General features: G+C 39.6%; 1 protein-coding gene across 7 annotated transcripts in view; it reads left to right on the top strand.

Annotated features, from left to right (window-relative positions):
• Positions 1 to 22673, top strand: part of Grm8 (glutamate metabotropic receptor 8) — a 906417-nt gene that overhangs the window by 389454 nt on the left and 494290 nt on the right. For all 7 annotated transcript variants that reach the window (XM_087659148.1, XM_087659147.1, XM_087659150.1 and 4 more), the window contains 3 exon segments: positions 7962 to 8097; positions 8912 to 9066; positions 9968 to 10105. In XM_087659148.1, coding sequence (XP_087515274.1) covers positions 7962 to 8097; positions 8912 to 9066; positions 9968 to 10105 — 429 coding nt within the window.

The following is a 22673-nucleotide window of genomic DNA, read 5'->3' as shown; positions in this document are numbered from 1 at the left end:
TTGTGTTTCAGTGAAATAGTATATAGATGTCTTGTGTCCATTTTATTCATAATGTCAGTTAATTTAATTATTTCTGTTTAGTGTTTATCTTTTTTATCTGTATATATATTTATATTTATATAAAAAGACCAATAATAGCAGTGTGTTATGCATCAACAGCAGCAACAGCTTTTCCAGGTTCTGCAGTCATCTGAACAAAACTGTAGAGACATCCAGCACATTCCATTAAAAAAAAAAGTAAAAAAAACAAAACCCGAGAAAACAGCACAGTTCTGTTACTCTTGTGGTACCTGGCACCATTTTTTTTAATTAGCTTCTCAATCATCATCTGGAAAGAAAACATTCTGAGCAACATCATTAAAAACAGCTCTGATAAAGCACGGTCACTACTACGTATCATAAAGCAGGTACAAGCTATTTTACATCCACAGAGGTATGATACAGTACTGTCCTACATCTATAATACTAGAGGATACAATTTAAAAGGCATTATTTGAGACTTGATTCTACTTTTCCAGCAGAGGGCCCAAAGGATGGTGTGACACAGCTTTGTAAAGAAACATACTCTAGACAGGATTTCCTTTCACTAGTGGCACAGTTCTAAGAATTCATTCTCTCCATGAATGTCAGCTAAAACCATTATTAAAAAAATGAAATATCCCTAGAACAATACCGTATAACCACCGGATTCACATGAAGATGACCTAGTGGAGACAAGCTGGACCTCACCTTAACAACAAGCTATCAAATCTGTTATGTTTAAACAGTGAGACCTCCAAGGAAGGAGATGCCAAGTAGTGCTTCAAAGCTTCGGACCACAATCAAACACAGCATCCTTTTCAACAGAAGCAGAAGCTCATCTGAATATGCTCAAGGATGCTGACATCAACATTTAATCATCTCCTCACTCATCCAGGAAGAAGGGGAGATCAGTTACTACTGTACTTTATTGTGTTCAACCAAATCACCATGTTACAAAATAGCAAGCTGCCATAATAAAAAATAAGGCTCCTCTATCCAGCACCAGATAGCATCATTTTGCTTTCAAGCCTAGAAATTGCACACTTGTATATAAACCAACCGAAGATGAGGATTGAGAGTTCATCTTGGTGGATTTTTCCTTTGATGAATATGAAGTGTCCTTCCTTATCTTTTTTGATGACTTTTAATTGAAAATTGATTTTATTTGATATTAGAATGGCTACTCCAGCTTGCTTCTTCTGACCATTTGCTTGGAAAGTTGTTTTCCAGCCTTTCACTCTGAGGTAGTGTCTGTCTTTGTCTCTGAGGTGTGTTTCCTGTAGGCAGCAGAATGCAGGGTCCTCATTGCATATCCAGTTTGTTAATCTATGTCTTTTTATTGGGGAGTTGAGGCCAGTGATGTTGAGAGATATTAAGGAATAGTGATTATTGCTTCCTGTTATATTCATATTTGGATGTGAGGTTATGTTTTTGTGCTTTTCTTCTCTTTGTTTTGTTGCCAAGATGATTAGTTTCTTGCTTCTTCTAGGGTATAGCTTGCCTCCTTATGTTGGGCTTTACCCTTTATTATCCTTTGTAGTGCTGGATTTGTAGAAAGATATTGTGTAAATTTGGTTTTGTCATGGAATATCTTGGTTTCTCCATCTATGTTAATTGAGAGTTTTGCAGGATACAGTAACCTGGGCTGGCATTTGTGTTCTCTTAGGGTCTGTATGACATCAGTCCAGGATCTTCTGGCCTTCATAATTTCTGGCGAAAAGTCTGGTGTGATTCTGATAGGTCTGCCTTTATATGTTACTTGACCTTTTTCCCTTACTGCTTTTAATATTCTTTCTTTATTTTGTGCGTTTGGTATTTTGACAATTATGTGACAGGAGGTGTTTCTTTTCTGGTCCAATCTATTTGGAGTTCTGTAGGCTTCTTGTATGCCTATGGGTATCTCTTTTTTTAGGTTAGGGAAGTTTTCTTCTATGATTTTGTTGAAGATATTTACTGGTCCTTTGAGCTGTGAGTCTTCACTCTCTTCTATACCTATTATCCTTAGGTTTGATCTTCTCATTGAGTCCTGGATTTCCTGTATGTTTTGGACCAGTAGCTTTTTCTGCTTTACATTATCTTTGACAGTTGAGTCAATGATTTCTATGGAATCTTCTGCTCCCGAGATTCTCTCTTCCATCTCTTGTATTCTGTTGGTGAAGCTTGTATCTACAGCTCCTTGTCTTTTCTTTTGATTTTCTATGTCCAGGGTTGTTTCCATGTGTTCTTTCTTGATTGCTTCTATTTCCATTTTTAATTCCTTCAACTGTTTGATTGTGTTTTCCTGGAATTCTTTCAGGGATTTTTGCGATTCCTCTCTGTAGGCTTCTACTTGTTCTCTAAGGGAGTTCTTTATGTCTTTCTTGAAGTCCTCCAGCATCATGATCAAATATGATTTTGAAACTAGATCTTGCTTTTCTGGTGTGTTTGGATATTCCGTGTTTGCTTTGGTGGGAGAATTGGGCTCTGATGATGCCATGTAGTCTTGGTTTCTGTTGCTTGGGTTCCTGTGCTTGCCTCCCGCCATCAGATTATCTCTAGTGTTACTTTGTTCTGCTATTTCTGACAGTGGCTAGACTGTCCTATAAGCCTGTGTGTCAGGAGTGCTGTAGACTTGTTTTCTTTCAGCCAGTTATGGGGACAGAGTGTTCTGCTTTCGGGCGTGTAGTTTTTCCTCTCTACAGGTCTTCAGCTGTTCCTGTGGGCCTGTGTCTTGAGTTCACCAGGCAGGTTTCTTGCAGGGGAAAAGTTGGTCCTACCTGTGGTTCCAAGGCTCAAGTTTGCTCGTGGGGTACTGCCTAAGTCCTCTCCGTGGCGGCAGCAACCGGGAAGATCTGTGCCGCTCTTTCCGGGAGCCTCCGTGCACCAGGGTTCCAGATGGCGTTTGGTGTTTTCCTCTGGCGTCTGGATGTGCACAGAGTGCAGTCTCTTCTGGTTTCCCAGGCGTGTCTGCCTCTCTGAAGGTTTAGCTCTCCCTCCCACGGGATTTGGGTGCAGAGAACTGTTTATCCGGTCTGTTTCCTTCAGGTTCCGGCAGTGTCTCAGGCGCAGGGGTCCTGCCGCTCCCGGGCCCTCCCCTACGGGAACCCAGAGGCCTTATACAGTTGCCTCTTGGGCCAGGGATGTGGGCAGGGGTGGGCAGTGTTGGTGGTCTCCTCCGCTCTGCAGCCTCAGGAGTGCCCACCTGATCAGGCGGTGAGGTCTCTCTCCCACGGGGTTTGGGAGCAGAGAGCTGCTGCGGGCCGGGATCCACGGGTGTGGCTAGTGTTTATCTTGATGGCCTGTCAAATTGTGAGAGTGGGGTGTTGAAGTCCCCCACTATTAATATGTGGGGTTCAATGTGTGATTTAAGCTTCAGTAATGTTTCTTTTACAAATGTGGACGCCCTTGTGTTTGGGACAGAGATGTTCAGAATTGAGATATCATCAAAGAAAAAGGGTTTTTTTTGATGAGTCTGAAGTGTCCTTCCCTGTCTCTTTTCATTAATTTTGCTTGAAAGTCTATTTTATTAGATATTAGAATGGCTATTCCAGCTTGCTTCTTCAATCTGTTTTCTTGGAAAACCTTTTTCCATCCCTTTATTCTGAGGTAATGTCTACCTTTCTGTTTGAGGCGTGTTTCTTGTATGCAGCAGAATGGTGTTTTTGCCTCCATTCTGTTAGCCTGTTTCTTCTTATTGGAGAATTGAGTCCATTGATGTTGAGAGATATTAATGACCAATGATGGTTATTTCCTGTTATTTTGCTGTTGGTGGTGTTTGTGTGTGTGTGTGTGTGTGTGTGTGTGTGTGTGTGTTCCTTGTTTTTGTTGGTATGAAATTACTTATTTCCTGTGTTTTCTTGGATATAGTTATCCTTCTTGGGTTGGAGTTTTTCCCTAGTATTTTCTATAGGGCTGGATTTGTGGATATTGTTTGAATTTAGATTTGTCTTGAAATACTCTGTTTTCTCCATCTATGGTGATAGTTAGGCACCTGTGGTTTTTTGAGAGGTTGCAGGATATCTGCTCAGGTCCTTGTAGCTTTTAGAGCCTTTGTTGAGAAGTCAGGTATAATTCTGATAGGTCTGCCTTTGTATTTTACCTGATCTTTTCTCTTGCCACTTTTGATATTCTTTCTTTGCTCTGTAGATTTTGTGTTTTGATTAATTTGTGCTGGAAGGATTTTCTTTTCTGGTCCAGTCTAATTGGCATTCGTTAAGCTTCTTGTATGTTTACAGGCATAGATTGGGACAGTTTTCTTCTATGATTTTGTTGAGAATATTTTCTATGCCTTGGAGCTGGTATTCTTCACCTTCATCTTCTATTCCTATTATTCTTAGGTTAGGTCTTTTCATGGTGTCCTAGATATCCTCAATGTTTTGTGTCAGGAATTGTTTAGCTTTAACAGTTTCTTTGACTCACATATCAATTTCTTCAATTATATTTTCTATGTCTGAGAGTCTCTCTTTTGTTCTTCCTATTATCTTCCCTGGGTTTTCCTTCTCCAGTTTGTGTTTTCTTTATTGCTTCTATTTTCACTTTCAGGTCTTATTCAGTTTTATTTATTTCCTACATCTGTTTAATTATATTTTTCTGTATGTCTTTAAGGATTTATTTGTTTCTTCTTTAATTACCTCTATTTTTAATTTTATTTTCCTTTATTTTCTTTAAAGAATTTATTTCCTCTGTACAGACCCCTATCATCTTTATAAGATGAAATATAAGGTGATTTTCTTTTCTTTTCTTTTCTTCAGTTGTATTGGATATCCAGAGTTTGATGTGGCGGAGTAACTGTGCTTGGAGGTGTCAAATTCTCTTGGTGCTTGTTGATTGTGTTCTTTTGAGGATCTAAGCCATCTGGTTGGTTTGGGCCCTGGTTGTTCTTTATTGTAGTAGGTATTGGGACGGAGAGGTTAGCCTTGATGTTCCTGGTGTAGCAGGCCTCTGATGGATATTTTGGGATGTATGGTTCCAGACCTGTAGTTCTGTATGTTTCAGGAGCCTCAGGTTCAATAAAGGTGGGTGGAAAGGTGGGAGGAGAGCGGATGTCCCCTTGGAATGGCAGGATGCTCAGGGTAGGTTTGTTTGACCCAGAGGGCTCAGAGAGCAGGGAAGATGGGTGAGGAAGGGAAGCTTACCTATATGGTTCAGGAGTCTGATGGAGATAGAGGAAATGTGGCAGAAGAGTGGAGCCTGATTTCATTCTTTACTCTTTGAGTCTCACTCTATATCAATAAATCTCATTCATTTTCATGCATAAAACACCATGTTCAGGGATGCAATGTTTCCTTTGGGCCATCTAGATTTGGCTTCCCTACCCTTCACTTATTGGTTCTACCAGCCATTTCCTGTCATTTCCCACACTATTCTCTACAAATCTTTCAGCCTTTGGAAGCCAACTAGATTATACCACTTCAGAGTAGTTTTTCCTGACCACTATACCAGCCTTTTACTTCTTTATAGGGCTTGCTTAACCCACACTTACATACTTCTTTCTATTTGTATGAAGCCTGATTTAATTGTATTTCAAAATTTGATGAAGGCAGAGGCCATGTCCATTTTATTGACCATCATGCCCTACACATACCTGGCAAATACTGGAACTTTAATAAACATTTGCTGTGTAATGAGTTGATCACTATATCTTTTACTGGTATACCAGAAGGCTGGCTAAGTATAGGCCACAACCTGGCTTGATTCATTGGTGATAAACAGCTCTACTCTTGAGGAATGTGGTATAAGGTTACTAAGTACATTTATACTTCATGGATGGTTTTTAATATCTTCAAACATATAAGAAAAACAATTATCATTTATTGATTATATTCATTCATTTCTGCTGTACATCTTGCGTCTAATCACACATACTCAACTGGCTGTCTGCTGCTAGGTTCAGTTTTCTTCCTAAAGCAAACCTTACCTCTTTATTATTAGCTTTTAATGAATTCTTGTTTTTTTTTCTGGGTAAAGTCTAAATTATGTAATGCCTTAGATCAGCCAAGCTTTGGTAATAAATTACATTGGGCTCATGACTTATAAACAGAAGTCTAAGATGTGGGTGTGAGAATGATTGGGTTGTTCTGGTGGCTCATTCCTCGGTTCACAGGCAATTGATTTTGTATCACATTCTCAAATGGTCTGGAGTAAAAGCGAATTCTCTGGTCTCTCATGTTGCTTCCTCTTTTTCTTCCCCTCTCTCTGTGACTTTCCTTCCTTCCTTCCTCCCTCCTTTCTTCGCTCCTTTCCTCCTTCCCTCCTTGCTTCCTTCTTTCTTCTCTTCTCTTCTCTTTCTCTTCTTCATTTCTCCTTCACTCCCTCCTTCCTACCTCCCTTTCTTCTTTCTTACCATCTCTTTCCTTTTCAGCTACCTTCTCTTCCTCTTTTCTCTCTCCCTCTTTCTCAACTTTAGAATTTAAGAAATGACTCTAATTCCATGTGTGAGAACTCAACCTTTGTTACTCAGTCCCTTCTCCAAAATCTTGACTCAATACCCTCATAATGGGGATCCAATACATGGATATTTCATATAAAGACTTTCATATCGCCGACAAATGTATCCATGTTCTGTACCTGGCCATTCTTTCCAACTTCAACTTTTACCAATTATACTCTAGGCTGGCATGAAGCTAGGCTCATTCACTCCTTGTACTCTATTATAAATGTTTCACTTTCCCCACATAGTTAGGGGTGTGTTGTGGTGTGTGTGTGTGTGTGTGTGTGTGTGTGTGTGTGTGTGTGTGTGCATGTGTGCATGTGTGTGTGTGTGTTGAAATCTGACTTTTTCAATCACTCACTTTCTTTCTTCTTTGCTCCCATATCATGAAGTATTTCTATAATCCCTCAGTTTATTACACCAATGGAAGTTGTAATTCATTACAGTATCTGTCTCCAGATTGTACGGTGTCTCCTAGATTACACAGACTTTTCAGAATCTAATGCATAAGCTATAATGGCAGCCAATAATCCTTGAGTGGCTGCAGTTATTGTCAGTTGTTGGAAGTAAAAATACCTGTGCCCAGTGAAGCAGAGTCACAAATGGTGACTTAATTCTCAGCTGACTCAAAAAAAGTCCATTTAATCTACAATGCAATAGAAAAGCCTGTAACTAATTCTATTTTCTCTCCCAGTGTTAGAATGTGCTTGTCTCTGCTCCATTGCAATTAGAAAAAAGCTCTTTCTGCTACCCCTATCCAATCTTGGAGGCAGAATCCTCTCTACACTTTTCTTTGGATCCTCCTAGTTTTAAGAAAGCATGGAATAAGAGTTCTGGGTACCTTATCCTTCTGCTCTTTCTTTCCTTTCATCCCTTTCTTCCTTTTGGCTTAAACAGCTATTTTTATGTGTATGGTGGAAGTCTAAGTCAATGGGGGGGCTTGAATAGTTGAGTTTTGCCAGAGATATTTGAAGATTATTTCACAACACGCTGCTGAAGAGTGAAGCAATGTTATTAGCAACAAAACAAAATTAAATGAAATATACTAGCAAAGAAAAGCAGAAAAGGGATCTTTCTATTCAAGAGTAGCCTCTCACACAATATAGTCAGAGGTTTTATTAATTTTATCACTCTTGTTTAGTCTTATAAACAAATATAAAAGGTCCCTTTCTCCTTCCATCTCTAGAATTCCTTCATAGGCTACATTTCTTCTCTAAACCATCACTGTCGACACACACACACACACACACACACACACACACACACAGAGAGAGAGAGAGAGAGAGAGAGAGAGAGAGAGAGAGAGAGAGAGTTTAAATTAGTGGAAGAAAACTGAACTCATATTGGTGTTTTTCACTTAGTGATATATTATAATAAAAACAGACACAATTACTTTCAATAGGCCAGAATGACAAATGTTTGGAGAAACGGTATTTTGTAGGAAATCATTTACTTTTATAACGTAATTAACCTCATCAAGGTTTAATTAAATAAATACTTTTTTTCTGAAACATTTTTCCCCCTCAAACAGGTGGTGTTTGCATTGCTCAATCACAGAAAATCCCACGTGAACCAAGACCTGGAGAATTTGAAAAAATTATCAAACGCCTGCTGGAGACACCTAACGCTCGCGCAGTGATTATGTTTGCCAACGAGGATGACATCAGGTGCTGATTACTTTCCTGCGGGATACAGGATCAGATTTGTGCCCCACATCCTTTCCAAACATAGTTTACGAATGGTGTAAAAAGTTGGTGAGATTTCACAGGAACCACTAGGCCCCTCTGCACCCACAGACTACCTTCTGCTTCAGACCCAATGGCCTCCTCATTTCTATGTCGGCAACGCCTACAGAGTAAAACCTGGGACTGAGCAAAATGAGATGCCTCAGAATGAGAGGGGGAGTGATGAGAACAGGTTAAAGATTAGCCCAATTAACACATGCTGGAGTCTCTGCTGCATTTCCTTTAGGAGATGCTAAGACTCAAGCAATTAGCATGATTGACTAATTGTTTAACTATGACCCACCAAGCGTATTTACCTTTATAGAACTGATTGTCCTGGTTCACTTTTTGTTGCTATCACTAAATACCATGAGCTCAGGAATTTTAAAAGAAATAAGGAAAGAAGCTTGCTTGGGTATGGACTGGGTCATTTCTAAAGAACTTGTTTGGTCCCAGCTGCCTCTTGGCAGCTGATGAGGGCTTGTCTTCTGTGTGAAGGCATGGAAGGCATCATATGGCATGTCAGAGAAACATCTCAGGCTGGGCTCTGCTCACAAGGTTATTCTATCATCCTGGGACCCACACTCCTGACTTATTCAAATCTAATTATCCCCCAAGAAATCCTACCATATGACTCACAGAGTTAAGTTTCCATGACACATGAAATTTGGACAACACGCTCAGGTGGCAGCACTGGTGTTATGTAGTTCTTCCCCCTCCCCAAATGTCATATTTTTATTTCCTTTTATTCCTATAGGAGGATATTGGAAGCAGCAAAAAAATTAAACCAGAGTGGGCATTTTCTATGGATTGGCTCTGATAGTTGGGGATCCAAAATTGCGCCCGTCTACCAGCAGGAGGAGATCGCAGAAGGAGCGGTGACAATTTTGCCTAAAAGAGCATCAATTGATGGTAAGAATGCAATAAAGGCAATTCATTTCATCCCAGTCAAATCAAAATTCAGATGCAGGCTGGGGATATAGCTCAGTCATGAAACTCTTGGTTAGGGTGTTTATGGTTCTGGGTTTGATCTATAACACCGGAGGAAAAAAAAGGAATGAAACATTTAAAGTTATAATTCAAATCTCAATTATACTCATCATTGATTCTGAATGGAATATCCACCCCTGTTAGCACAGTAGTCATTTCCACTATGCAAACATTATATGTTAAAAAGTGTATACTTTAAAGGATCTTTTTTTCTTGTTTAAGAGCACTATAATACAATTAGACATTTCTGTGATGCTAGTTACTATAGTTCACTTTTGTGCACTCTTGTGGATGTTTGGTGATGGTTATAGCATTGTCAGAGGGAACTTATGTGATTAATTAACATGGAATACATTTTGCAAACTGACCCTATGTTGAAATAAATGAAACAAGGAAAATTTGGAGTACAGTTGTAGACGGAATGGTCTGTTTCCCAAATATCTTCCCAATACTCTTGACAATGACTTAAATTCTTATCTTTAACAGTGTCCTCTGAGGTAAGGCATTCTTTTCAGATGTTTTTGCTTAAAGAAGTGGCTAGACTACTTAGCCATGTCTCTAGAAGATTGTGTCAGTATTAACTGCCTTATTGAATTAACTGAAAAGAGAACATACGGGAGACAGAGACATTGTTGTGAGTTTAGGTTCAGTGAAGTCTGGTGTGTAAACTCACATTAGGAGAGAGAGAAAATAGTTATTCGTTTTATATGTATATATTACACATTATATGCTATAAATATTGTACAATAAAACACTTCAAAGTTCAGGTGGTATTTTTTTATTTTGAATTAATACTGAAATCATACCTTTTCCTCTAACACAGGGTTTGATCGATACTTTAGAAGCCGAACTCTTGCTAATAATCGAAGAAATGTGTGGTTTGCAGAATTTTGGGAGGAGAATTTTGGATGCAAATTAGGATCACATGGGAAGAGGAACAGTCACATAAAGAAATGCACAGGTAGACACTCATATGTCTCTCTTGTTAAACTTGTTTTAGCTTTACCTAAGAAATAAAATGTTTCTCTGTGCCATTAAATGTGGGACATTGGGGATCCTATGTCTTCTTGTGTCTCCTGTTTCTTTCACAAGAATGAGCTTGAGCTCATCACTCAATAAACTGAAGCTTGTACATTGGTTTTTACACTCTACCAACAATCATTCATCCAAAATATACCATGTGGACAGCACCAGGGTATTTCAGTTGTATTTGAATCAACTATTTAAGAGTCTTCTGGGAAAGTACCTTAATGTGCTTTATAGGATGTAGGCAAATGGGCAAGATATCATAGTAAATTGATCATAAGTTGCTGTAAGACGCGTATTTTTCAACTATTACAATGTGTTCCTTCATCATATATTAAACTCCATCTAGTGTAACAGTTATTGCTCCATCAGCAATGATTTCTGATGCTTTTAGTTTCTGTAGCTTATATTTTAAAGAATCATCATTGAATGTCCCTCTTTGAAGGAAAGGATAAAACTATGCTTATTTGCAGATAATGTGATTGTGTACATAGAAACAGATATGGAACCTTAGCGGTTACTACTAAGCAGTGAATTTAATAAGCTCACAATACATGGTCAATGTAAACATTTATCTGTAATATAATTAGAAACTAACACAACGGATATGATGTTTAAAGAATATTATTAATATCATGATTAAAAACCTTCTCAGATATCATTAGGGAGAACCACACTGAAAACTACAATATTTGGACATGACTTTCCCTCTTCACTTAGTTTTTGAGATACCCTAATTTCTGTCCACCTCACATCTAGTGGGAATATACTAAATGCTCGCACAGACATATGAAAGAAAAATATGAAGATGCAAAAATTATTACAAAACAATCTTACTTTAGGCCTACCCCGCCAAGATTGGGGAAGTGATACAAGAATCATGTTTGTGAATTTGCACACACATTTGAGGTGACAGGAACTCATTAAGTAAACATGAAAGTAAACCGATACTGATCCTGAGACAATTTTAGGAGAAATGAAGGAAAAAAGAAGTCAGGATGGATTTGGACAGGGGTAGCAGTTTGCACAAAGGTGAGTCCCACGAGGTGACCTTGCTGTCAGGTGAAGATGTCAATCAGATAAAGACAGGAAAATGGCAGGGTCTAAAGTGAGAATGAACTTTTTTTTTTTTTTTTTTTTTTTGGTTTGGAAAAGGAAAAAAAAACCCTTGGCAACTAGAGTGTAAGAGTTTTACGATTAAAGAGAGTTTGATAGCACTGGCCATAGAAAGGAAAATTAAGAATGCTCTTCAGCTTCTCTTTAGAGTTCCCAGAATGGAGGGGCTTGGGCTTCATCCCATTCATGGGCCAAGGGACTTGGACTATTCCCTCAGAAGAATTCCTCAGATAGAGACTTCAAGAAGATTCTTATAGCAGAAATATAAGCAGGTCAAGAGTTCAGGAGAGTAAAGCAGGAAGGTCCGTGAACTCATCTGTATTCCTGGGGATAGGTAGTCACCACCAAGGCCTCCAGTATCCACACACAGATGGATACTCTAGGAGGTATCTTAGTACAGGGTAAATGATTAGCACTGACACAGAGAAGGTAAACGATGGAGGACCTGCATGGTGAATCTCTGACAGAGTAGTCTGGGGAAATGGTGATGGAATTAGCTGACAGAGAAGACATCAGAAAAGAAAAAAATTACTTTGGTACTATCTTGGATTTAGTTCTGATACAGCCCATATAATTCCCCAGTGGGTGGCAAAACAAGGTCTAGGACCCTATAAAATGTTCACTAGAAATTCAAATATAGTGAAATTAGACACAGGGACAGAAATGCATTTATAGGAAAAGGATGAATAATGATGGGAAACTCAAGGGTGGTGTCTGAGTGTTAGTTTCTGTTACTGTGATAATTCACCAGAACCAAAACCAACTTAGGGAGGAAAGGGTTTGTTTCTACTTAAACTTCCATATCACAGTTCACATATGGCCCACCTGAAGGAAGCCAGGGAAGTGAACTCCAGCAGAAACATGGACACAGAAAGAGAAAGAAAGACCCTGCAGGGATGCTGCCTATTGGCCTCTCACTATTTCTTGCTCAGTTTGCTCTCATGAACAAGCAAGGACTCTGGGGTGCCCTGGGGTAGCACCACCTACAGTAGGCTAAGTCCTCTAACACCAATCATTAATCAAGATATTACTCAACAGACTTGCCTACAGGTCCATCTGAGGAAAACATTTTCTTAATTGGGATTTCCTGTCCCCTAATCCTGGATTGTGTCAAGTTGATAAACAACAACAACGACGACCTTAATCAGCACAGGGGGAGTCAATAGAGGGAAAGACGCCTTGCATAGAGTTGTAGTTTTGCAGAGAGATGTGGAACAGGGATAAAATGTCCAAGAGAGACAGAGAAACCGTATGGCTAAACATAGAATAGAGTAGAGGAAGAGGAAGGAAAAAATGCTCTTAAGTGGACTTTGACAAATAAATAAATGAAATACCTGAGAAAATTTTAAAGATGAAGGTTTGAAAAGGCTTGGGCACATCAGCATGTTTCCATATAAATTAGAAGAGAAACTTCTAGAGAAACTTCAGGGCAGGCAGTAAGAGGCTGGTAATATTCCTAAATAACAGAATTTATTTAGGGGGGAGGATATTATAAGGGAATATATGTAACAGGAGGTGGCGACTTAATGATTAATATTTGCTAATTTCTAAGTTAGGCATTAATAAAGTTCAGACAACTACATTGCAGCAAGTACAGTGCATATTAGGTCACCAGAAGAATTTGGGAGCACACATTCAGATGAAGGCAATGATGGATCCTCAGGCGAAAGGCGTGGGGTCCAGTGTGACAGGCTGCTGTATGAACAGCAAAGGTCATATGCAGAGGATTCATAAGGAGCAGCAGGAAATAAAAGACTGGTTAGAAAAGGAGAGTGTTTCCATTACTTTCCTCATCTCCATGAAAAACAAAAACACACAAAAACTGTCCAACCAAAGCAGTAAAAGCCAGGGCGAATGTAATTTGATTCACAGTTTCTTCAGAGTTGTCAATCCAATGGAGTCTTTGGCTCTATTGATTCTGGTCCCTTCGTGAGGTAGAATATATGGTAAGGGTCTGTGGGGGAAGGAGGTGGTTTACTTCATGGTACACACAGGAAGCAGTGAGTAAGGAAGGAACTGGAGACAGGTTTTGGCCTTCGTGGACACACTTCTACTGATTTAATTCCCACAGCTAGGCCCTACCTCCCAAAGTTTTCAGGGCTGTCCAAATTAGCTGTGTTAACTGGGACCAAGTGTTCAAAAGTATGAATCTGTTAGGACAATCCAGATTCAAATGATAAGAGAGAATTTCTCACTGACTGATTCTCATCCCACACTTACCACTGCAATTGAAATATTATTATTTGGTCCTGCACAAACTCAAGTCCTTTTGGTTAGACTGAGACTGTGAAACTATGACAGTTCATGAAGTAGAGAAACTTATTTTTCTTGTGGTGTATGTGTGTAGATGTATTACTAACCTATCACATATTTTATTAATGGGATGTTTGAAGAATCACCAGGTTTTCCTAACTCCCATTTTCCAAGTAAATTAAGACATGAAATTCTACTATTGACATATTTAGATGTCATATACTTAGTATTTCCTTCAGACATAAATACTGAACTAGTTTATTGTTGAAGGCAGCCATGGTGACAAGTCTGTTTCTTATTTCCTTGAATTATTTGGATACTGTTTTAAATGTCATAATTTGTTTAATCAGAACTATTTTTAGTGCAAGGAGGGAAATGGGTGTTTAAGTGCTGGGGGAAAGTGTAGCTTAGGGGACTGGGTCAATATTTTATTCAAATAACATTTGAGGGACACTGAAGTTGTTTGTCTCTGTTTTGCAACAAACAATGAATGGTGTTCTAACTTCATTTAGGAAAGTAACCTGTGAAACTTTACAATTTGCAAGAAAAGTCATCCGTGTCTTAGATTATTGTTGTAAATCCATTTTGGAGAATGAGAGAAAATGATAAAATATGTTAGTGGTCAAATACTTGAGGGAAAAACTTACTGTGTTTGCATGAGTGAATATTTCCAGGGTCCTAAGATTAATTTTTTAGATTGGCTTTTAAAAGGCTCAACTTCTGGGCCACAGAAATAGTTCAGTAGGAAGAGGCACCTACACCAAGCATGGTGACTTGTGCTGGATCCCTGAGAGCCACAAGGTGGAAAGAGAAGACTGTTCAAGTTGTTCTGACTGCTACATGTGCAACACCCCCCCCATAAATTTACTAGTTACAAGGAGAAAAGGGAACTCTAAGAATTCACAAGGATTTCCTCTCCCATCTAGATCATCACTTGTGGATTTTATTTATTGAGTAAAATTTTATATTAGACTATAGTAATTGGTGACTATAGCAATTTGCTTCCGTTGAGGGTGACACTGGCAATATATTTACATGGATAAGAATGCGCTTCCCAGCAGGGTTTGCGTCTGTCTTATTAATTTTCGGGAGACAGAATGTCTTCCAGCAGTGAGGAGCATCCTCTTTCTAACATTAACGTGGTTCACACACTTCTAGGAGATGATTCCCCCCCCCCCCAAAGTGTCTCAGGAAAGCTTTCAGAGAGAGGCGTTAATGCTTCTAACTTTTGCTATGCTGGCCAAACTCCAAGTGAGGCAATTCCCATCATCCACTTAGCTATTATGTAGTTATTATTGCTTCTGAGAGCTGCGGAGTTCTGAAAGCTACCACTACTTAATCCTACTTAAAATTCCCTTTGTCTTTGTCAAGAAGGGAAAAAGGATGCTCCTGCCCATGCAGGAGTGGAAATGGCTGTTATTTTGTACACACTTGGGTGACCTTTCCTCCCTCCCCCTCTCATTCTGCTCTCACTATCAGTGCCTTGCTGTCTCCCGGTCCTAGACATCCAGACTCCCCTCAAAAGTGTGTCTTCCTTGTCCCCAGTCCCACGCATTTCCATGCATGCTTCTCACCCTGGCTCCTGCCTCAACATCCTTCCTATTGTCTTTGCATTACATCCTTCTGCTCTCTCTGTCATTCCTCTCATAAGTCTCTTGCATGGCTTTACTTTGTTCAGCAAGATTGCTACAGGCAGAAAAGAGGTTTGCTTCAGAGACAGCCTCTGCCACTCTTCCCCTCTCCCCATCTCCCCATCTCCCTATCTCCCCATCTCCTTCTCTCCCCCTCTCCCCATCTCTCCCTGTCTCTCCTTCTCTCTGTGTCTCTGTCTCTCACTCTGTCTCCCCCCTTCTTTCTCTTACTAACGTTTTCTCTTGTGAAGACCCAGAGCGACTGTCACAGGAACCTGTGCGTACGATTGAGCTCTCAGCTCACAGGTGGGCTGTTTTTCCGTGCACACTCTGTAATTACTTCTGCACCAGGAATTATAAATACTCTTCCTGTTGTCAAAACACTATCCCAAGAAGGCCTGTCAACTCTATTTATGCCCATAGGACCTTCCAAGGAATGATCGAGTCATTCACCCATCATGCATCCACCTGCTGTTTCATCATCCGCCAGTTGATTCGTTTGAATAAGCCATAGTGTGCCAGGCACTGTGCTATATCTGTATAGGCAAACAGTGCCCCTTCCCTACCCCAGACACTCACAGATGAATATCATCTCCTTAAATTTAATAGTCTTGCTGTCTTGTAATGCTCAGCCAGTACACTGGGGTACCCAGCTTAGCCGACATACAGCCAACACTCAGGTTACAAATAGTGGTGAGCATATGCTACATGAATGGCCTATTGATTCTTATTTATGATGATAGAAAAAGTGATAATGGAAAAAGCAATGCACAAATATGTTTCTTCCTTACAAACAAGCAATTTTGTCAGTGAACCAAATAGCAGGCACAATAATTAGCTTCTGGAAAGGCCTGTCAGTTTGTTTTCTAGTGCCAGAGCAACCAGGTAAGTTTTCTTGGGATAGGTAGCTCTCAGCAGTCATTATTTGCTATGGAAGGCTCTGAAATGATGGTGTTCTCCTCCATTTGCTCAGGGAACATGAGCCTCTATAAATGAATTGGGTAGTTAGCAGGGGGATCGAATTTCAGCAATTTGATTTGGTGATTCAGAATGAAAAGATAGGAAAATAATAATCTTCTCTGTGTGCTCTGGTAGTCTTATCTGTCCCCTTGCCCAGCGTAAGATTCTAGTGGAGAGCCATCTGAGGTGGCTATTGGCCCGGTTGCTTCTGCTCTTGGCAAGTAAATAGCAAAAATCCCAAAATGCATTTCTCAAATTCGGTATTGAATTCCAATAGGTGCATCTGAGATGGTAAAACAGGCATTGATTTCAGACATACTAGACTTCAGAATTCAGAGAGAGAGAGAGAGAGAGAGAGAGAGAGAGAGAGAGAGAGAGAATGTAAAATCAAAATCATTTTCTAATCTTCTAGATAAAGAAACTGGAAACCAGGGAAGTAAATTATTAAAAACATTCCGTGTGTTAATCTCAGAGCTGTAACTAGAACCCTGGAGTCCTTTTGGAATTTGTCCTTGTATTTTACCTTCAGATTGTTTTATTACTTACTTCCTTCGTAATTTTCACCACATAGCCAAAAACATTTTATTTGCACCTTTCTGATGCTTTCTTTCTGTATGTTTTTGTAACCTTTCCCATTGCTATAACATAATGCCTGACAGGAGTAGTTTTAGGCAGGAGAAATTTACATTAGCTCACTGTCTAAAGTCAGTCAGGGCAAGATAGTTATGAAGGCCATAGAGGCTGGGATAGCTCTGTCTCTGGCAGCTGGCAGCTGTAGCTTTTAAAATGATTTTATATATATATATATATATGTATATATATATATATGCGTGTGTGTGTATGTGTGTGTATATATATATGTGTGTTTATATATATACATTATTGTCATATATAATCATATGTGTGTGATTATATATATATACATTATTATCATACGCACACACACACACACAATCAAAGGCTGGAGTCAGAAGGTCTATGTCTAAAGTTTTGAAGTGGTGCTGGGTTATATTCCTCAACTCCTGCTCCCATTCTACCAGCCACCCATATTCTTCACACATGCCTTGCTTCTAAAATGTTCTACAATTTTTTGACATGGCATCTCCAGGTGTGAACCAAGTATTCAAGCAAATGAGCCTGGAGGGGCATCCCACTTAACACAGGACATAATGCATTGCTGGATTTTAAAATCACTAGCTAGATAGTGTGTGTGTGTGTGTGTGTGTGTGTGTGTGTGTGTGTGTGTGTGAGAGAGAGAGAGAGAGAGAGAGAGAGAGAGAGAGAGAGAGAGAGAAATACAATTGGTTATTAGCCAATCCCACAGAAAATAGTATATTTTAATATTCTTCATATGGCCTTTCAATTATATATGTGGTTTTTACTAGTGAGTCTAGGATACCTCAAAGCCTTTTATATGGTTTTTCTGTTTCCCAGCCATTTATAAGAATAGAGCTAAGACTAAGACTTTATAGCATTATTCTTAAGCCCAGTGACATTGAATTAAAGCAGGTCACTTTGCTAAATTATACTTAGTTTGCTCACCAACTCATTGCTTTCCAGCAAACTGAAAGCAAAACAAAGAAGCCCCCAAATTACCTACTTTAAAGATTAGCTTTGAAAGAACCGTAACATATAACAGCACATCTACAAAGGCCCTGTGCCCACAAATTACCTACGTGCTTTGTTAGCATGCAGATTTGGTTTCGTGGGTCTTGGATGGACTACATTTCTGAGCAGTTTGCAGGTGGCTCGAATGCAGTAAGCTCTGGGGATGTGATAGTTAGCTTACATTGATACCAATGCCACCTGAAGCTTACTGAGCAGAATAAACATTCAACTGTGCTAAGAATTACAGATAAACTCAAGGTGTTGCCTGCACAGAATCATGTAAATAACAATTTTAATATTTATCAGCAAATGCAAAGTTCTGCAATCAGTAGCCTATGCTTTATATACGCTCTTCAATTACTATGCAGATCAGTGAAATATACAGGTGTGTGTTTGTGTGTTTTGTCATAAAAAAATTGAAAGCAGAAAACTTCATTACTAAATATAACGAAACTCACAGAGATGCACCTGTATTTTCAAAACACATAAAGAAGATAAAAAAAGTTTGCCTTGTCAAGGACAAAAGATACTTTGACAATGTCAGGAAGTGCACTTTCGATCATAACTGCACATAAAGTACATGAGTTAGAGGTGCCCAGCAGCCAGCTCAATTCTTTCATGTTGTAGAAAAGCAAACTGGGGTCCATGTGGCCTAGGTGAACTATCTAAAGCCCTTTAGCTCCCTGAAAGCCTGAAGTCTGATTGCTGCTTGGTTCTGCCTTTGTTCCTGTCTTAACTCCGAAGGCCTTTCCCAGAATGGGGCTGAGTCACTTTGACCTACTCCAAGGAATTCCTTGCTTTAGTGGCCAGCTCTCCCAATGGCTATACAATATAATTTACTCCATCTGTGTGACTCTCCTTGACAGTGAAGGGTCAAACTGAAAATCTTAGTCTGAGAACACTACCAAGTAAGTATGTCTGGATTGTCTGGAAATGTAATGCTTTTATTATTTTATTATTATTTATTATTATACAGTAAGGGTTATTGCTGCTTGATCAACTGAAAGAGCGTGAACCCAAGCATTTAGGAACACATCTGAGCCATATGACTGTCCAACTAAACAACAACGACGGCAATACCAACCACGATAATGCTGTGTAAGGGCCAAGGAGAGCTAAAATAAAGTGATCTGAGCTCCCTGGGGGTAACTGAAGAATTGTCCTGGAGAGTCTGTGTAATGTCTGGGTTGTGTAGAACATTCGTTAAAAATGAATGGCTAAAAATCTCTGTTTGCAAAGAATGTGCCTTAAGAAGACAGTGAGGAAAATGAAGCCATCATTCCAGAGGTTGCTAGTAGGCACGGCTTTTATCATCAGGACTTAAATTCTGCCTCCCACCCTCGAACTGTTAGATAAGTTGCTCTGTAATGGTGTCCTGTTTTGGATTTTGTTTTAAAATAATTCCACTTCTTCTGTATAAAGAGACCTCACTATCTCTGACAAGGTAACAGAGTAATGAAACGAAAACTTGGAAAACAGTGGAAAAGATGGATTAAGCATGTGAACATCATTCAAACTAAATATGTTTATTTATTCATTGCTTTTTTGTTGTTGTTGTTGCTATTTTTGTTGTTGTTACTTTCTCCAGCCCTAAAAGAACAAAATCTTCATGAGGGCAGGAACTTTATTTACCTCCTGTTGTTCTAGTACCACTCGGGTGGCATTTGGCTCCAACACATTTCTTTAAAATGTATTTGTGAAATGAATGAGTCCACGAGATACTTTATCTGCCATTCACATCTTATCAGTCACTTTCTACTGGGTACCGAGGATGTGACAGTGAACAACAAAGAAGCAGTACTTATTACTATGGAGCTCCTAGGCTATTGGAAAGATGACTTCGGAAGCCACTTCCTTCCACTGAAATGCATCGTGTAATGGGGATAGGAACACACAGCAGGGATAAGCAATATAGAAATGGTAAAAGAGTTGTGAAGTTGAAAGTGAGGTTAAAATACGAACAGAATTTAGACAAAAGGAAGAGATGCCTTTCTAGAAAACTGCCATGGATGAGCAGAGTTGACATGCAGAAATCATGGATGCCAGACAGAAGGAGATCTAACTACAATCGAGACCTTAATTATGCCTTTCTTTGCGTGTATGTGAGGTATTTCAGGATACTGTGGTTAGTAGCCTTAAGTCTAGATGAATGCACGATAACAATACTTCCTCACAGGACTTTCGGTGAAATTAAAAGAAATACTGTGCACAAAGCTTACTGTCTGTTACATAGGATATACAGTAAATATTGATGATTGCTGATGGGCAAAATTTCCCCTTCCTTTATTACTCCAGAAGTGCCCAATAAAACTTTCTTTGGTGAGTAAAATCCCTTTATATTTCTGTCACCCAATAGAGTAGCTACTAGCTATGCATGGCTATCGAGTACTTGGAATGTGGCAAGTGCAAACAGAACTGAACATTTTATTTACTTAAGTTATTATACTACAAATAATGTAAGAGGCTTCCTGTGCTTCGTGCATCTCCCAGTAGACAGAACGCTTGAACAGCATTGTTTCAGCACACCCCTAATGAAACTCAGTTAATCCTGACCACTTCCTTCCAATTATAGTAGTATTACCCTGATGGCTAGTATATGGTGAAATGGTGGTGGGCAAAGAAGTTCTAGCCAGTGATATAGGTGGAAAAGTCTCCCAGGACCCTTAGGAAAGGGATATTTTTGTTCTTGTGGTTAGCTGGATGTGCACTAGGAAAAGCACACTGAGCACAGCACAGTATACAGGTAGAAGGAATTTAGTGCACTCCTACCTTGAGTTAACCAGCTGTATGTCACCGAATTTCTGAACATGATCACCCAGTTTGTGAAGACAAGATGTGACCTAGTAGAATAAAAGTGATATACAGCTTTCCAGCAATATTCTATTTAGAGCTAGTTCGATGTAAGTTGAAAAATGATGAAATATATATCATAAATGATGTTCCTTAATGCATCAGAATGCTTCACCTTTAAACTTTATGCCCTCTCTTCTACCAGGATATTTTGCGTAGGATACTGATGTACTTCTTATGCCTGGTTGGACAGGATTTCAGCTAGGCATTTTTCTTTGCAGCGTAAGGGAAAACCTGTTCAAAGCGTTGGCGAGTTCATCAGCTAGGACATAAGGCCGAAAAGGAACATGACATTTTTTTTTTTATTATTAACTTGAGTATTTCTTATATACATTTCGAGTGTTATTCCCTTTCCCAGTTTCCGGGCAAACATCCCCCTCCCCCCTCCCCTTTCTTATCGGTGTTCCCCTCCCCACCCTCCTCACATTGTCCCCCTCGACCCAACAGTCTAGTTCACTGGGGGTTCAGTCTTAGCAGGACCCAGGGCTTCCCCTTCCACTGGTGCTCTTACTAGGATATTCATTGCTACCTATGGGGTCAGAGTCCAGGGTCAGTCCATGTATAGTCTTTAGGTAGTGGCTTAGTCCCTGGAAGCTCTGGTTGCTTGGCATTGTTGTACATATGGGGTCTCAAGCCCCTTCAACCTCTTCCAGTTCTTTCTCTGATTCCTTCAACGGGGGTCCTATTCTCAGTTCAGTGGTTTGCTGCTGGTATTCGCCTCTGTATTTGCTGTATTCTGGCTGTGTCTCTCAGGAGCGATCTACATCCGGCTCCTGTCGGTCTGCACTTCTTTGCTTCATCCATCTTGTCTAATTGGATGGCTGTATATGCATGGGCCACATGTGGGGCAGACTCTGAATGGGTGTTCCTTCAGTCTCTATCTTAATCTTTGCCTCTCTCTTCCCTGCCAAGGGTATTCTTGTTCCCCTTTTAAAGAAGGAGTGAACCATTCACATTTTGATCATCTGTCTTGAGTTTCATTTGTTCTAGGCATTTAGGGTAATTCAAGCATTTGGGCTAATAGCCACTTATCAGTGAGTGCATACCATGTATGTCTTTCTGTGTTTGGGTTAGCTCACTCAGGATGATATTTTCCAGTTCCAGCCATTTGCCTACGAATTTCATAAAGTCGTTGTTTTTGATAGCTGAGTAATATTCCATTGTGTAGATGTACCACATTTTCTGTATCCATTCCTCTGTTGAAGGGCATCTGGGTTCTTTCCAGCTTCTGGCTATTATAAATAAGGCTGCTATGAACATAGTGGAGCACGTGTCTTTTTTATATGTTGGGGCATCTTTTGGGTATATGCCCAAGAGAGGTATAGCTGGATCCTCAGGCAGTTCAATGTCCAATTTTCTGAGGATCCTCCAGACTGATTTCCAGAATGGTTGTACCAGTTTGCAATCTCACCAACAATGGAGGAGTGGAACATGACATTTTTATTAGGATATCTGTGTATAGGAAAGTTTTCAGTACCAGTGATAGTTATATTCTAACTGGGTGGTCTTACATCCATAATTTGACTCTTCTAAATTTTTTCTGCGTCTCATTTCTTCTCATTTCTAGAGTTGAGTGGTGATGATGGCGCTTTGTGCTCCAAATGTCACTCAAATGTATGTTTCCTCCTTTTGAAACTTATATTACTAAACCGTTAAGTTTAAGTGTTTGGTTCCCTTTGTTTCCAGAGAGGGTGCTTAACTTGTTATACATCGCTACATTGCATCTGATAGTTGGCTGATAAAGTGATGTGTCTAGTAGCTATAAAAGAAGATAATATTCTAACAACCGGGGAGCATCATCCCACCCATGTGTTACTTTCTTTTAAAGCCATTGACCCACCCATGACCTTCCAGCTGCAGGTGTATTTGCTTATGCCACCATACTCATATGTTAGCATTTGTAGATTTTCATTTGGGAAAATGATTAATATCTTTCCTTAAGGACGCTAACACTGGCTTAAACCCTCCGTGTGTTCAGGGCCAACAAACAGTACAGCTATCTCCTTGCTACGAGATGAGGTAGGTAGGCTCCATTTGTATTTCCAGTCAGATATCCTTTGGGAAGAGCAGGTTGTGTCAGCAGAG

Source organism: Rattus norvegicus, chromosome 4, assembly GCF_021556685.1.
Source record: "Rattus norvegicus strain SHRSP/BbbUtx chromosome 4, alternate assembly SHRSP_T2T, whole genome shotgun sequence".
Taxonomy (NCBI): domain Eukaryota; kingdom Metazoa; phylum Chordata; class Mammalia; order Rodentia; family Muridae; genus Rattus; species Rattus norvegicus.
This window is presented reverse-complemented; position numbering and strand designations above follow the sequence as displayed.